Raw genomic sequence first — 17,346 nt, 5'->3', positions numbered from 1 at the left:
ATTCTTTTCCCTCAATCACTGTGTGCAGAATGTATAAAAGAAACCTAAAAGCCACAGAGGTTGTCAGAGACCTCGTGTTCCCTCCCGGCCCGGCAGGGGACGCATTTAAAATAAATAGCATTTTTAAGAGGGAGAAAAGATGTGAAGAGATAGTGAGGGAAGACGTGAGAAAAAGAGGTGAGCAGACAGCAAAGGAAAGAGGGGAATACAGAGCGGAAAAAAAGAAAGAAGGCGGGTGCAACAGGACGGAGAAGATAGTCCGGAGAGAGAGAGAGAGAGAGAGAGAGAGAGAGAGAGAGAGTGTATCAGCTTCCATGTGCTCTAACAAGGTGTAAATACAATAACAAGCATGTAATTAAGTGAGCATGATGAAGTTAATGGGGATCATACATTCCATTTGGGCTGCTTATGAATATTCTATTAGATGTTATCAGGCAGCTGGAATAGCTTTTAATTTAATCATCATTCCGAGCAGAGAAAAGTTCTTTGTGCGAGTGTAATTGCACAGAATGAATAATTGATTTGACAATCGCACCCGCGGATTTCCAGCAGCTCAAGGCAGGCAGAGCGTGGGGGAGGAGGGCTGGGGGAGGGCACACGCGTCGTGCCCTGAAGAGGTTGCCGAGGAGCTCGCCTGCAAATTGAGCACTATCAGTACACAGATAAAGGACAATTTCTATTTTATCAATGCAGTGAAATTACATTACTGCCTGAACATAATCACACTGCCCACACTTAAGAGGAGACAAGGCAGAGAGGGAGAGCGAATTAGAAAGAGTAAGAGATACAGAGAGTGGCGGATGTTGAGAGCGGGAGAGAGAGGAGGAAATGGAACGGCGGGAGCGAAAGGGCTTGCCTAAAAGACGTTATGAATTGCTCTTCATGAAAAGAATGAAATCAGAGTTCAACATGATTTGGAAGTCATTGATATGGGATATCTCATTTTTTTGAAACCGCAGAAAAAACTGTTTTATTATGGAAGGACTCCTGCCGTGCATGAAATTGCCTCCACATTTAACTCAGTAGCTGCAATCAGGCAGAGGACTGTGGTTTACATGTAGATCAGACTCTAAATGTCTCATTTCTCACACGCGTACGCGCCGATATACACAAAGAAAAAAGCACCCCACGCACGCTGCGTGCAGACACAATGCATGTGTGTGATATAATCCACTGGCGGAGCCATTAAGAATGTCGGTGAAGGCGGTTGGACAGGAGGATCATGGGAGTCAAACAAGAAATTTTTATTCATTTTTACTGTCAGAAGGCCAGAGACTCCACTGGGTCTGTAGATGTATGTTCAAGTAGAATTAGCCCAAAATAGAAGGTGCCCTAAATGGCTGTTAATGCATTACATCTATTAAAATCATAAAAATAAATAACATTTAATGCATACAAGTCTTAAATTTAGTTAGTTAGTTCAGAAAGCAGCGGCTCGGCTCCTCTACGGAAAACGTAAATATGATTCTGTCAAGCCAATATTGATCTCACTACATTGGCTGCCGATCAAATATAGAATTGATTTCAAAATTCTATTGTTTGTTTTTTAATCCATTCGTAATGAGACACCACAGTATTTAACAGATTTGCTACACCCCTACGTTCAGTCAAGGTCAATTAGATCTGCTAACTCTTTTCTGTCATCGGCCCTAAACTATGGAATACTCTCCCGGTTCATATCAGAACTGCCCCAACTTTATCTACCTTTAAGTCCTCCCTCAAGACGCATTTATTTTCTTTGGCGTTTAATATACCTTGAATTGCTGTTTCAGGATTTTACTTTTGTTTTACACTTATTTTACAGCTTGTGTTTGTTTTATCTTCTTTTGTAAAGCACTTTGGTCAACTGCGGTTGTTTTTAAATTGTGCTTTATAAATAAACTTTGTATTTGTATTTGTAAATTTACTTAAGGCATTTATCAAATTTGACATCCCAACCGTTTTATTCTGTGCAATTTATAAAGGTTATTCTGAATATAAGCAGAAGCTCAGGTGTATTCACACGCAAAAATGTTTGTGGAGAATAAAAAAACAAAAACAATTTCCTTAGGAAAACAATAGGGCCTTCGCCCTTTCAGGGCTTGGGCCCTAAAAATGGATAAAAAGTTGTTTGTACCTACATTATGTTTTTAAACATCGTCTCAGTTTGAAATTAGTGTCATCAGCAGTTTTTGTATGGCAAAGGTTCAACTAGTATAAAAGAATCTACAAGCAATACTATCAATACCACAATAGCAATACTTTTTACTATTATTGTATGATATAAATAAATTAAAACATGTAAGTTTATGTAGCAGCAGTATATATATATATATATATATATATATATATATATATATATATATATACGGGACGGTCATGGCAGAAGATTCATTTTGTGCTCAGTTACCCATTTTTGTGTTGATTTTGATATTTGTTTTGGACCGTTGTCCTGATGGAAGATCCAACAACGGCCCATTATAAGATTTCTAGCAGAGGCAGTCAGGTTTTGAATTTTTATCTGTTGGCATTTGTTAGAATCCATGATACCATGTATTTGAACAAGATGTCCAGGACCTCCAGCAAAAAAATAGGCCCACAACATATAAGATCCAGCAGTATATTTAACCGCATGGGGTATTTTTTATCCCTGTTTGCACCAAACACATCTGGTGGATTTCCTGCCAAAAAGGCCTTTTTTTGTTTCATCTGACCATATAATTCGGTCCCTTTTGAAGTTCCAGTCATGTCTGACAACTGAATATGTTGGAGTTTATTTTTGGAGGAGCAAGGAGGATTTTTCTTGAAATCCTCCAAAACAACATGTGGTAATGTAGGGGTTGTTTGATATATATTTTTAGGCTTTCTTTCATGTTCCTAGTCACCCTGGTGTGCTAAAAAAAAGGTAAATATTAATGGGAATTTACTTCAGATATATTTTACTCTTAAAAAATTCTACGAGTGCCAATAATTGTGGCCAACGTGTTTTGGAGAATTTTTTTTATTTCATAATGTTAATTCCCCCCCACTCTCAATTCTTTTACTTCAATGAAAGATAAGATTTTTGCACATTTTTTGACTGAAAGATCAAAAGAATAAACAATGCAGATTTATTTTTTACGGACATTTTTGATCATATTTACCAGGGGTGCCATTAATTCTGACCACAACTGTATATTAGTGCTGTCAATCATTCAAACATTTTTACACATTTTTCCGTAATTGATTGCGATTAATATTACCTAACATTAAAGTTTATTTTATATATTTTTATATTGTAATATCACATTTAATCTCCAAATGAATGTAAAAACAACAAAGAAAGTAGAATATATTTTAAATATTTGTTAAATGGCATCTTTCTTTTTTTTTTTTTGAAAGATGGCCAGTATCACCGATACCAATACTGCTATTGAAGTCTCTATGAAATGGATTTTTTCCATTTATTTTATCCATTGATTAAAGGCATTAAGCATTACAGTATAATTAAAAGCTATCTATTTTAACATTTATTAAGCTTTAAAAAATATCAATTTTTAATTTAAGTGAACTTAAAATTGCGTCACAGACTTCAGTACATAAATTATAAATTAAATATAGATGAACACTTATTAAATCTACAAATGTTATTCCGTCAAGAGCAGTGAGTGATTTTCTCTCTTTCTTTTGTTCTTTGATTATCTAGGCGAGACATAGCAGGCAAAAACATCGTTTTTTTTTTCACTGGTCCATTTTGAGATTTCGGGATATTTTTTCTTCAATAACATGTCTTCTTTCAGAATTGTGGTGAAAAAAAGTCCGAAATACACATATAGGTCTTTGTTTTACTACACTTCTGTCTGTTTGCGTCTGTAGATTTCTCAAATTCAACAAAAGTTGGCGTTCTAAATCAACATGCTGCTCCGGCGATCGCCGTCTGCACCGTCATCACATATACCGTTAGAAAGCTCTCTCTCTCTCCTGTACAATGCTGTCGGATCCAAATATGGTCATTTCCTTTTTATCAGCAACCAATCGAGAAAGTAAAAGGGGGGGATTTAACTCTAAATGCGCAATCTCATTTTACAATATAAATCTTTAAAGCCCGTTTCTCAAAATTACTTTTCTCTCATACTCCAAGTCCGAAATCTCCACTTCAGTAGCACCTATATACATCAAACTTCACAGTCTTGTACCTAGTTATATTATGAAGACATTTACAGAGGGATTTGAAAATGTATTATTCCTAGCCTGATTTATATAACATTTTATTCCAAAAAACATGACGAAAATCAATTTAAGGCTATTGACAGTATATTCTGATTTACAGGATAACAGAAGTAGATATCCATAAATCCCTCTAATTTTTTTCCATCTAATATGTGAACACAATGAAAAAATAATTTTGAACCTGGCTTTATCCAATACTCAGATTTCGTTTTTTTAATATATGCAAATTAGCTCATATTTAATTAGATAATGCCTAATTTGCATATTTAAACATTAATTTACAGAAAACTTGTAATACATTTTTTTCTCATCTTAATGTAGGTAATCAACTGGGAAAGTTTCATGGTGATATCTTCTAGTTAAAAATTTTACCCTATTCACTTGTAGTGTCTCGCATTAAAGGGATAGTTCACCCAAACATGAAAATACACCGTAAGACCTTCGTTCATCTTCGGAACACCAATTAAGATATTTTTGATGAAATCTGAGAGCTGGATCACTCCTCCATAGGCTTCAAAAGGATTGAAACTTGCCGGCCTCGAAAAGTTATTAAAGACATCATTAAAATAGTCTAAGTGACTACAGTGGCTCAATCTTAAGTTTATCAAGTGACGAGAATACTTTTTGTGCGCAAAAACAAACAAAAATAACGACTTTATTTCAACTATTCATTTCCTTCTCTGTGGGCCTCTAGTCAGTTAACTTAGTGTAATAGCGTAGAGCTACGTCACACGTAGGCTCACTATTGGCCAAAGCTGGTCATATGTGTGCGATGTACAACAATAGAAGCTTACGCTTTTACACTAGTGAACTGACTCGAGGCCCACAGAGAAGGAAATGAATAGTTGAAATAAAGTCGTTTTTTTTTTTTTTCGCACAAAAAGTATTCTCGTCGTTTGATAAACTTGAGATTGAGCCACTGTAGTCACTTGGACTATTTTAACGATGTCTTTAATAACTTTGAGGCCGGCAAGTTCAATCCCTCAAGAAGCCTATGGAGGAGTGATCCAGCTCTCAGATTTCATCAAAAATATCTTAATTCGTGTTCCGAAGATGAACGAAGGTCTTACGGGGTTGGAACAACATGAGGGTGAGTCAATACAGACAGAATTTTCATTTTTGGGTGAACTACCCTTTAATGACAAACAGCAGCAGGTTTAATAGGGTGCTGTCACTTTAATACCTGACGCAGATCTGACGCACATCCCATTTTCTGACAACCCTTTATGTTCATTTAAGACTTCATTTAACTAATTTAAGAAGATACTAATCAAAACAGGCAACGTTTTGTGTGTTTTTGTCCGTTCAAGTGATGTCTGCAGTGGCTTTCTGTGTGCACGAGTGTGTGCATCACAAAGACAGGAGTTTCACATATGCGCACCAGTAGTACTTTTATTGGTTTAAAAGCATTTGCATGAATAAGATGGCGGGAAAAAAACTGATGCTGCATTAATTGCGTTAAATATTTATAACGCATTAAACTGAAAAAAATGTATTCCATGCGTTAACACAGTAATTGTGTATATATATATATATATATATATATATATATAAACATGACTTAGAAATCCACAGCAGCAACATGAAATGTTTTTAAAATAAAAAGCTTACAACTATAAATATCTAAAATGGCACACTTAAATATAAATAAATGGCACAAGTAAATATAATATAAAAATATATAATCATTATTTTTATTATTATATTTTTTTTTCTTATAAGACGTATTAAAAACTGATTAAACTGTAGTTAATGCAATTACTCTAGCTTTTTTCTTTCTTTCGAAATGCAGAGTAAATTTAGATTAGTGATCTATCAACAACCCAACTTTAAACATTACTGAGATGAAAACAGTCAGTTGGAGGGGTTAGAGTGTGTCCAGTTGAGTGAATCTGACATTATGGGTTGTGACGAAGGGACAGGTTATGGGTAGAGGAATGGGCATTCTCTAGTGATTTCCTAGGATACAGATACTCGAAAGAAAGCACTTTCTTTCCTTTACCTTGCTCTGTATGTGTGTGTGTGTGTGAGTCAGTGTGTACGAGTGTGTATTTGAGTGATGGGGGTTGGGACGCCAATTTTCATCAGTCTTTCCTCTCTGAAGGAATCAGGTAATCTAGTGAGGAAAAGACTGCAAATGGATAAAGCACTGACCAGCAATTTCACCATCAAGCAACAGAGGGATGAATTTACCACGGCCCTCCTCCATCACAGCCCTGCAATGCATTCCACCAGACCCAAACCACAGCACCACCCCTGGCAAAGACAAAACACTGCAGTCTGTCCACTCCATCAAGGCAGCATGTAATTTTAACACCTCTTCAGGCTTAACTTACAGACTGACCAAAAAGGTTCATTCAGCCCTTCTCATTGTTCACACTGCTTCCAGCGACCGTGGCCGAAGACAGCTGGAGACTTCTAACCTCCAGCCTTGGAGTCCAGCAGAAACAGCTCTCTCTTGCTCAATCTACCAGCAACGTGCGTCTCCAGTTATCTAAAGCTCCACAATAACAGCAGAGCAGACAGAATAGGGGGAAGATTGGTTTTTCTATTGTGCTGCTGGTCTGGCATAATGCCCACTTTAAAAGCAATTCCTCCGTCATCAGAGACAGACAGAAAATCTGGCAGATACGACACTAAATGTCTCATGGTGTGAGGAGGAGGTGGTTGGTAAATTACGAGAAGGCATGTGTGTGTGTGTGTGTGAAGAGGGCAGCTAAAAGTTTTCTGAACTGTACTTTATTCCACTATCGCTCCCAAGCATTTCCATCGTAGTCAACAGCTGCAGATCACAGCTCAACCCTCTACCTTTGTTTGCTGTAGTCTGGTAATCAGTGCAAATGCATAGAAGAAAACACACTTTGGTTGTGGAATGTTACAAGCTTCTACAAAGATCTACAAACACAACCTTCCAAGCCCTTGCGTGGTTTATTGTATGTTATGGTTATTTTAATTTTACTATTTGACAATTCAATGTTATGCCTCAGGTGTGACCATCATTACCAACCTGCATTGATCAGTTTGATTGAACTCTTTTTGCATCATTGAATCATTATTTTCCTATGAACCACTCTAAAGCTGCTGTGAAACAAACTATATTGTATAAAGCAGTGGTATTCAAATGGCGGTACATAATTGCGACATTTTACTGTTTCTACAGTTTTAAGTGAGCAACGCGTCACAACAACGGAGCGGTTCACACCACAATCACTCAAGGTTACGCTAATGATCTTTCGGCGCAACATCCTCTAATATTTTTATCTAGAGCCAAATGCGCTTCATTCAATCCCTTTCCGCTCCATGCGTGTTGCTTTCTCCCGATTAAGACAAAGCGCCATATTAAGAGCTAAAGATTATGTGGTTGTTTTAACAACAGTAGCAGAATCACGGTGAGCAGAAAAATAATTACTTTTTCTAAAATACGGCAGAAAACAAGAATGCAGAAAATACAATTATTTTTATCCTTCATATAGATGACTCTGACCGTATAAAGTTGCTGTCCGTAACTTTTTTGTGTTCAAAATGTACAAAATTAATATAATAAGAGTACATCATGAATTCATTTTTCCAAAAAGTGTTTTGTCTTATCTGAACCACTACGGTACACCTATAATAAGTGTTTATATTCTGACTATGTTAGACTGGTTTGGGTCGTACCGATGAGGAGTAGCCCAGAACCAGCGTGACTCATCATAGACATAAACAGAGAGAAGTAGCTCCAGCTACAATGTTCTTCCGCAAGACCCATGCAGTTGTGTTTATTAACTGCTAGAGTGCAAAAAGTTATGGACTGCAGCTTTAACTAAACCAGGTTTGTGAAAACTAAGTTAACGTGTGGCACCTTAATATGTTTTGTTTTTTTCCATATATAGCATGATTAATCAGCATATTAACCCTTTCGCACGTACGATCACACCGGTGTGATCAGTCTTGGCTGGTCCCTGGAGAGTACGATCACACCGGTGTGATTAGAACAGTTAGTGCATCACGTGATCAACTGCTAAATTCAAACGTGCTTTGGCGCGTTCGATGGCACTGAGCCAGAGACGGATGTAATCAGTGCTGTCATATATCACAACTATTGAGTGTTTTCAACCACATAATGTTTATTTATGTATAAATACACAAGTACTAGTAAAACAATGATTTTGAGTTTGTAAAATACACACTGATGTCTATGGAATCGGCAATAATAATCCTTTCCATTTTAATAAGACGACACGTTTTATTCATATCAGATACACATTGTTTAAGTAGCTTTACATGTTACCCTATTCTTATCCCAGTTCACCGGCCACTTACTTTCATGTATTTTTGTGAGAAGTGGAGGAATTGACGTGTTTTAAATCCATCCAACAGATCTATGCTATTGGAACTGTGAAACAAACTAACATGGCGCCTCCCATTGCGCATACAGCTCAACTAATGCGATCGTTATAAAGGTGTTTAAACAACAAAACACATCCACTTGCACATATTTGACAATCGGAATATCAGTGTTTCATTCTATAGTTAATACATTTGTGAATATTTTTAATAAAAAATGAAAAATTACATAAAAGCAGATCATCATTCATTCAGCGCTGTGTTGTGGTTGCGCGGAGTCACGTGTCAAGCAATGACGCGTCACCATGGGAACATTAAAGTGACAAGTTCTAAATAATGGTCACCTTGAAAAACTCACTCTGGGGGGTCAGTTAGAATATTTTAAACTTACGTGTGAAAGGGTTAAGAGCATTTCATAATAATGTTATTTCAAAATTATGTAGAGATGGCAAGGGAAGACAAAAAAAAAAAATCTAAAATTGCTAGTTAACTTTATTTTGTGCTCATGATGAGTTCTGTTTATTAGATTATGTACGTTGCTTCTTTTTAGTAGTTTATTAATTGAGCAAAATATAAAAAATGGCCCATACTTTCTTAAGAGGTAAACCCTGCAGTGTGTTTTCTCAGTCCCAAGGCCTTCTATGTGCCTTCAATGTAAAAATAAAAAAATACATAAAAACAGCCTGATAAAACATCTGATTTAACCTTTTGTATTCAAGTCCAGTAGGGAGAATTTGTTTGGTAAAAAAATCTAAGAAATCACTGCCTTGGCTCTCAGGGCCCAAGATTCTTATCTTTGATGGCTATTTTGAGTGTTAAGGATTTTTTCCTTTCACAAAGTACTATGGCTGCCCCGAAGGAAAGATTTTTAAACATTTTTGAAAGACGTCTCTTATGCTCACCAAGGCTGTATTTATTAGATAAAAAATACAGTACAAAATTTTAAAATATTTTTACAGTTTAATATAGTTTTCTGCTTGAACACATTTTAAAATCTACTTTATTCCTGTGATGGCAAATGCTGAATTTTCCGCATCATCACTCCAGTCTTTAGTCACAAGAACCATTTCTCAATGTCATTAATGTAGCTAAAAACAGCTGCTCAATATTTTTGTGGAAACTGATTTATTTTTAGTTTTTTTATGAATTTAAAGCTTAAAAGCACAACATTTTGTAGCAGTCTAAACTGTCTTTTGTAACATTCTAACATTCTTAACTGTCACTTTTGAACACTTTAATGCATCCTTAAAGAATAACAGTATTAATTTCTTTCAACAACAACAAAAAAAACATACTGACCCTAAACTTTTGTACAGTAGTGTGTTTATATTGATATACTGTATATATGTATGGGGGGTTAAGATCAAATACACTAATTACAAGCATAGATAAATACAGTATAACAAAGTTACAAAATGAAGTAAGGTCTAACTGTACTGTAGTGTATTCAGGTACAGACATGTAATACATATATAGTACTCTATTATTCCTAAAAAATTTAATAAATTATTAATACTAAGAACAAGTTAATCTAACCCCTAGTTAATTATTTCATTTAACTGATTAGACATGTTTTTGATTACTGAAATCTGAATAAACAAAACAAATGGTTTCAAGTTTTTATTCAACGGTCATTTTAACTGGTGACACTTAATAATAATTGATTGTTTAATACTGCATGCAGTGAAATTTTGGTTATCATGGTTATCATTCCGTCAAAATCTCATACCGTTACAACCCAACTAGCATTACTGGCGTAGCTTCATCATGAACTATCCACCTAGCTTGTTGTAGCTAAACCAACATTATACACCGATGCTGTAACGGCACTGCAGTCCAGTGCGAGACAGTAAATTCAGAACCCCTATAATGGCAGAGTTACATCCCAGGGTCTAAATAAGAAACTGGACCAGGTAAAAGGAAGTACAAAACATGCAGCCCTGTAATTTCACCCCTAGACCCCTGTAAACCCTGTGGTCTATAATACAGTAATGTGTAGTATTATAGTGAGAGGGGAGATAACCATTTCAAGGCTATACTTCAAAGCCGTGTGTGATGTCTTCCACTAATCCCACAATATACATGTGTACATGATGGAGCTGCACATATATAATGACATATTATAGCATAATAAATAAGATCCCTTAATCTGATACACTAAATGCAACTAGAAACCAAAAAGTCCAAATAATAAATGGAATAAACAAATGGTTTCTGAGAACAATTGTGAAGGGAAAAAAAGGAAAAGAAAAGAGGAGGAGGAGGAGGACAAGAGTAGTAACGTCACCTCTCATTCCGCCTGGTGAAAATCAGGGCTAGAGGGTTAAAATCACTCCTTCAGGAATTAGAGCCCCGGCTGCAGTGATGGGCAGTGTGGCTGACAGAAAGCCACAGATTGGCCACAATTACTCACAGAAACAACAGTCGAGAAAAAGTAAAGAAATAAAATTTCACAGAGAAGCCAAGTCTATAATCATGTTAGGCCCCCGCCCCCCGATACACTCTCTCCTCGGCCTGCTTCACGTTCTGAGTGGTCATCTATTGATTACACATTATATTTATCTACGGCTCTCGCGCCCGCCTCGGAACCTCATCGGCACATGTAAAAATAAATAAATAAATGTATAAGTCTATTCCAAGAGGTCCTTTTTAATCAAGTGACATCAATCAAAAAGGATTGTGGGTAAGTAGCCACGGCTCGGCTAGCAGCGGCCGTGAGCGGTCTGGATCCTCCAACGGCCCGTTGAAAACATATGCTCCATGTCCCATTATTTATGAAGGGCTATCCTTTAGCCTTCTCTCCAATTACTCGCCCTATCATTTTCCAAAATCTAAAAACTGTTTTCAATCAACATAGCCAGCGCTATTACCGAAGGTCTACGGGATGAGAGGAGGCTCTCTCTCACTCACTCCCCTCTTCCTTCCAACTGATTGGACCGCTTTGCATTCCGCACCGCGCCATTCGGTGATTGAATCCGTCGCCTGAATTACGGCTGTCGACTCGAGGAGCTGAGGATTCTTAACCCAACCTAGTGGCCGCCTCCAGCTGCTGTGAGGTGTGTGTGCACGTAAGTGCACGTCTAGCCAGAAATATGTGCCGGACGAGCGCTTATAGGTAATGTTTGGGAGCGAATATTCAGGCTAATTAGTAATAGCTGATGTTAATGCGAAGTCTTACATTTATCCTCAGACGACAGGACCTTGTTGATGGCATATTCCCAGTCAAAGATGTATCTGTAGAAGCTCAGTTGGTTGTAGAGGGCTTTCTCTGAATACTAAAAATGAGAAGAAAAACAAAACAAAACACAGATTAAATCAGTTATCACAACATATAGGGTGATGACATGAAGAGAAAACTCCCAGGTTACGCTTCTGGGAAACTGAAAACAAGGTTAAAAAGGTTTGTCTGAAGCTGGTCAAGGCACTAGACTAAATGAAGGCCAAAACCAATGGCTTTTGCCACCTGATTCCAGACAAACTGATCTATTAAACTCTGTGCTATCATTACTGCAGGTATAACAGGGAATATTTAACTGCATTTAGCCATTTCCTCAGGTTCTTGGCTGATTTCTTGCAGACTTCCAACAAGAACAAATTTCATTGTACCGATGTCACAAGAATTACGAACCAAACCAATGCTACAATAAAATAAATGTAACAATATTGATATTACAGACTAAATTCAATTTAGTTGCATTGTTTTAAAAAAACTGGGACAAAGTCCTACAGTCTCAGTGGTAGATTATTGCACAAAAATTCAAGAACTGCTTATTTAAAAAAAGTAACACTATTACTTTTACATTTTTAAAGCTCTTTACCAATCCTTTACTGACACTACAGTAGCTGATTATTCCTTTGCATATTCAATACATAAAAAAAGAGAGAAAAACCAATTAGGTAAAATCATACTGATGTAGTTTAGTACTATGTGTTATTGTCCCAGGGAAAATGAAAGGCTGAAGCGTAATGAGATTGGTACGACTCAATCAGGGAAAGCTGGAGAATCACCTGTGTTAATTACAGCTGTGGAGACAGGTAGTGTTTGTCATATATTCTCCACTGTCACAGACAAAGACAAACACACACGCTCAGTCAAACCCAGAGTTTGGAGTCACAGAACCTGTGAAACTGTCTGATTGGCTGAAAACAGCCAGCATACTCCCCATCTTCTCTCCTGACAAAAGCAGGAAACTGTGTTTGGTTTGTAAATTTGGCTGTAATTACCGCTAGCCATGTGTCTAACTGTCAGAGGCGCGCAGGTCGAGCGAGAGAATAAAAGACATTGGGGAGGGAGGGAGAGAGAGAGATGTTCAGCTCTGAAATTACCTCTTTCATAATAGTTTGTTTTGATAAGGCAGCGTGTGTGGATCTGATGAACAACTGTTGCTGTCAATTTGATTAGCCATTATACTTTTATGTTAATTGCTGTTATTGGGTCACAGTCTTTCTGTGTCACCATAGAATCAGAGCAATGTGGATGCCAGAGGAGTTTAGCAAGCGCTCTCTCTTCAGCACAACGGTTTTTAATTGCCCTCTACAGCTTCCGATGAGCCCAGCAGCTGTTGACCCATAATGCACTGGCTGGTCAACAGCAGTGCCTGTCGATGCAGCAATGTGGCCATAATGGAGCTCCTATAATCAGAGCCAGGTCACCATGAACACGCGAATGCACTCCGCTCAGCAAAGGAGATCGTGGACTAAAACCGCAGTCCAAGAAATAAGTGGATGGACATGTGAAACAGGGCTAGGACGAGCTTCACAGCTGTGCTGACAGGTGTCAAAAGGGGTGTGACCAAGGCGCCGTCAAACGTGATTGAATTTAAACCCCCCCCCCCCACACCCTGCAAACAGAGGCCCCTCCCTTATGCAGCTTTGCTCGGCTCAATGCTTTGTTCCTGTACTGACACCATTTCAATTTTCTCCACAAATCTGCAGCATTTTCAGCCCGAGTGACTGGGGAGCAAACCAGCTGTGAAATTGCCTCTCTCCTGAGACCCCCGCCTCACCCCCCCCCCTTCTTGATATAGACGTGGCAGCCAGTGCCGTACCACCAAACCTTTGCTACAGCCCAAACACAACCTGCCGGAAGAGCTGGATGGAGGGGAACAGAGAAAAGGTGTCAAGAGTGAGGCCTTATACTATGACCAAAGGGGTGTAAAAATAAAATAGTTAAGTTTAAAGACACTCAAAGATGATCATTGGCCACACTTACGGTGGGGGATCATTTAAAGACAGGGAATTGAAATTATTTCGCTGCTTACGGTCACGTTGCTTATATGTAACGGGAGTATAATGTCCGCTGAGCAGAGCAGCAGAGAAAATGGCTACTTTCAATTCGCACAGAACTGTGCAGCTGCAAAAGAGAGGACAGGAAAAAAGAAAAATCTCCAAACAGTTTTAATGAGGCTTAACAAAAAAAGCTCCAATCTGAGTTAATTTTAACGGGCTGAGCTGGAAAAGGAAGGCGATCGGCATCACAAGGTTTCATAACGAGTCAATATATGTAAATCTTTACAAGGCAAACACAGTGGGAAACAAAGACATTTAACTGAAGCGCCAGTTGATGTCTCCACTTTTTGTGCACATAATTTCTCCCCATTGAAAGGTATAATTGCCTGCTATTTGAAGATATTCATGCTCAATTTTTGAAATTAATTTCAATTGGGGGGAAATGTAGAAATGTCAGCTCCCGTGAAAGGGATTTGATTTCAATTATCCTTGCTCAAAGGACTGTGATTTCCAAATACACTTAAGCAAAATTATGACAAGAATTTTTGTTCCCAGAAATTCAGTGTTTAAAGAGCGATTAGACGATAAATGGACTGGCTTTGAATTGAAGTGAATGCGCCGGTTACCATCTGAAAGGCACTCAATTATCCCTGATTGCTCCTGTTATAATGTATCAAATAGAGATACCTGCTATTGCTGTAATTTGTGTGAAAATTAACATGCTGCAATTTCCACTAGAGGGAAAAAAGGAAGCCCTAATGGGTGCCTGAACGTACATCAATAAAATGGAGAGGGAGAGAGAAAGAGAGACAGCGGGTGGGGGTGGTTGGAGAGATCTGAGCGAGGGGAAAGCAGCTGAAAAAGAAAAACGGAGAGAGAGAGCGCCAGTGCAAAGAAAAAGAGAGCGCGGGGGAAAAAAAATTAATTTACTGAAAATATTATAAATTGCACCTGTGTACAACTCCTTCAAATTACCGGCCAATCAGCCGAGGGTGCCTATTACGCATCCATTTAATCTGGATACAATGGTAGTCAATGTCTCTGTGTCCGTGGAGACACCAGAGAAGACGCATTGCTGTCAGCCGAGCTGTAAAGCCCAGAACGACAGAGGGATGGTAGAGGGGTGAGGAAGTTAATGTTTTATTCAGCTGGCAGTTTAAACTGCCATCTCACCAGGCAGAGCGGAGGAAAGCTAAGTGGCTATGGTGACAAGAGAAATTGTCCTTTTGGGTTTCAACCTGTCGCCACAGAACTAGACGCAGAAATAAAGCATGAGGAAGATAAAATTGGGGTGGTGGTGGTGGGGGGGGGGGGGGGGTGGTTTGTCTGTACTGGACGAAATTGATAAAGAAGATGGACAGGGACAAAGATAGACACTAATTTTTGGAAGGGACATCCCGAACTGTGTCTTTGAACCAGGCGAAGATGCTCTTGAAGTGATCACAAGATGAAGTAAGAGTGAAACACTCCACATTCATGTCTCGGCATGTGAGTCCAAGGCCAAGTCCATCAGGAGGCCGGATAGTAGCTTGTTGAGGCAGGAAGCAAACACATATGTCATATGGGTTAGGTAATATATAATGGTTAGAAATACGGGTGATGGGATGGATGGAATAAAGCTAAACGGAGAGGGGAAAAAAGGCCTGGGCAGAGGCAGGGAGAACATTCACAGGCTCCACAGCACCACCATCTGGACAAAATGACTGATTCTGTATGTGTGTGCAGTACCTCAGGCCTCAGTGTGGATCTGAGACAGGCTGGACAGATTGGTCCAGACCTCGAGAACGCAATGGGCAGCCGGCGAGTTCGGTTCCGGCAGGCCTGATCCTCACACAGCAGCCAACCCTGTGTATAGAGAGTAAGAAAACAATTTAAAAAGCTGATTGGCAGAGAGCTACTGCGGCCCCCAAGAGTGGGGTCGCTGTACTTTTGCCTGTGGTGGGGCAGTGTGAGGCCTCAGCCTGAAGCAGATGCAGCTGCCCCCCCGCTAACACTGCCTTTCCTGCCCCTGTTATTAGAGCGGGGGCCAGGGGCTAATATGGGTAATGCCCTGCTAATGATGGAGCACTAAATAAACCCCTAGTATCAGAGGAGCACCTGTCCCTGAAGAATTACCACCACCTCCTTACTATAGACTGTTATCAACATCACCCTCTTTCTCTCTCTTTTTCAGCCTCTTTCAGAGGGTCTGGCAAAATACACTAAAAATAAGAACATATTACACATAAAAACTAAAATAAGATATACTCTACCGTTCAAAAGGTTAAGATTTCTTTTGGAGGGAAATAAATATTTTTGTTCACCAAACAGGCATTAAATGAATCATAAATGACAGCAAATACGGTCCCACTTTATATTAAGTGGCTTTAAGTATTATGTACTTACATTGAAAAATATGTACAATGTATTTATTGTGTTCATGTTGTATTGTAAACCACTTTTCCTGCTATTGAGGTGTGATACGGGTAAGGTTAGGGGGATGGTGTGGTGGTATGGGTCGGTTTAGGAGTGGGTTAAGGTGTAAGGACAGGTTCAACAGTGTAATTACAAATGTATTAACATACATTAATTACAGCTGTAATTACATGCAGGTATTTTTAAAATATAAGTACAACATAAAAACATGTACACAATAAGTCCATTGTATCAAATTATTAGTTTCAATTTAAGTACACAGTACTTAAAGCCACAAATCAAAATATTAGAAAAATTTCTGAAGGATCATGTGACACTGAAGACTGGAGTAATGGCTGCTGAAAAATTCAGATTCGCCATCACAGGGGAAAAAAATTATTTTACAATATTTTAAAATATTTCATATTACTATTTTTCATCAAATAAATGCAGCCTTTGTGAGCACAAGATAATTCTTTCAAAACCATTAAACTTTTAAATTCCACTTTAGCAACTTTTGTAAATAAAAAAATCTTTCCTTCTTGTACCTTACTTAGAGCAAAAACTAAAAGATGGAAACCAAGAGATTGATAGAATGAGTACTAAAGGAAGAGGAGAAAACAAAAAAGGAAATGCCATCACACACAGTTATAAGTGGTTTAATTTGCTTCTATTTTCTGAGCTATGAGCATCACTGGATGGTACTTCACAGCTTATCACCCCTGTTGTATCTAGAGATGAGTATTCTCATTCCATCTGTGATGTTCGGAATACCTGGGTTACTGTTCAGACCTCAAAGTATTATCGAATCAACAGGTTGTTTTAATTTCTCAATTTATCTCATCTGGGTGGCGTTTGTGCGGATGTTATTTGGGTAATTAGTGGTAAGCCCTGGGGCTGAGGGGAACCCAGAGTGTGTAATTGAATCTGAACATATGTGAGCTGTTTGGCTTTCATTTTGAAGGGAGCACCGGTGTTATCACCCCTCTGTTTGCCATAACGGATCTTTTGTGCTTCTGGAGGCCCAAGACTAAACCAACAGTTCAGTTCCCATGGGCTTAGCAAAAGACTGCGTCTACAGGAACACACACAGGCCAACTGAAAAGCACAAAAGTATGTCATTGTTTTCAAACACAAAATTCAGCGGGGACAGCCATTTGAGACTTTGTCCTATGTACAGTGGCCTGATTTGAAGGAAAAGGGTAGGAT

The 17,346-nt window shown here is 38.5% G+C and overlaps 1 protein-coding gene across 2 annotated transcripts in view; it reads right to left on the bottom strand.

Annotated features, from left to right (window-relative positions):
• Positions 1–17,346, bottom strand: part of pola1 (polymerase (DNA directed), alpha 1) — a 58,034-nt gene that overhangs the window by 2,374 nt on the left and 38,314 nt on the right. The window contains exons 35-36 of one of the 2 annotated variants that reach the window (XM_077244755.1): positions 15,472–15,588; positions 11,693–11,789 (exon numbers count right to left, since the gene is read on the bottom strand). In XM_077244755.1, the coding sequence (XP_077100870.1) occupies positions 11,693–11,789; positions 15,472–15,588 (214 nt within the window). The remainder of the gene's footprint in view (positions 1–11,692; positions 11,790–15,471; positions 15,589–17,346) is intronic. The other variant, XM_077244756.1, reaches the window with a different exon arrangement.

The sequence above is a fragment of the Siphateles boraxobius genome, unplaced genomic scaffold (genome assembly GCF_051911475.1).
Source record: "Siphateles boraxobius isolate OS27281-9 unplaced genomic scaffold, OSU_SipBor_1 26, whole genome shotgun sequence".
NCBI classification, from domain to species: Eukaryota; Metazoa; Chordata; class Actinopteri; order Cypriniformes; family Leuciscidae; genus Siphateles; species Siphateles boraxobius.
The sequence above is the reverse complement of the archived record's forward strand: the minus strand, read 5'-3'. Positions and strand labels throughout refer to the sequence as shown.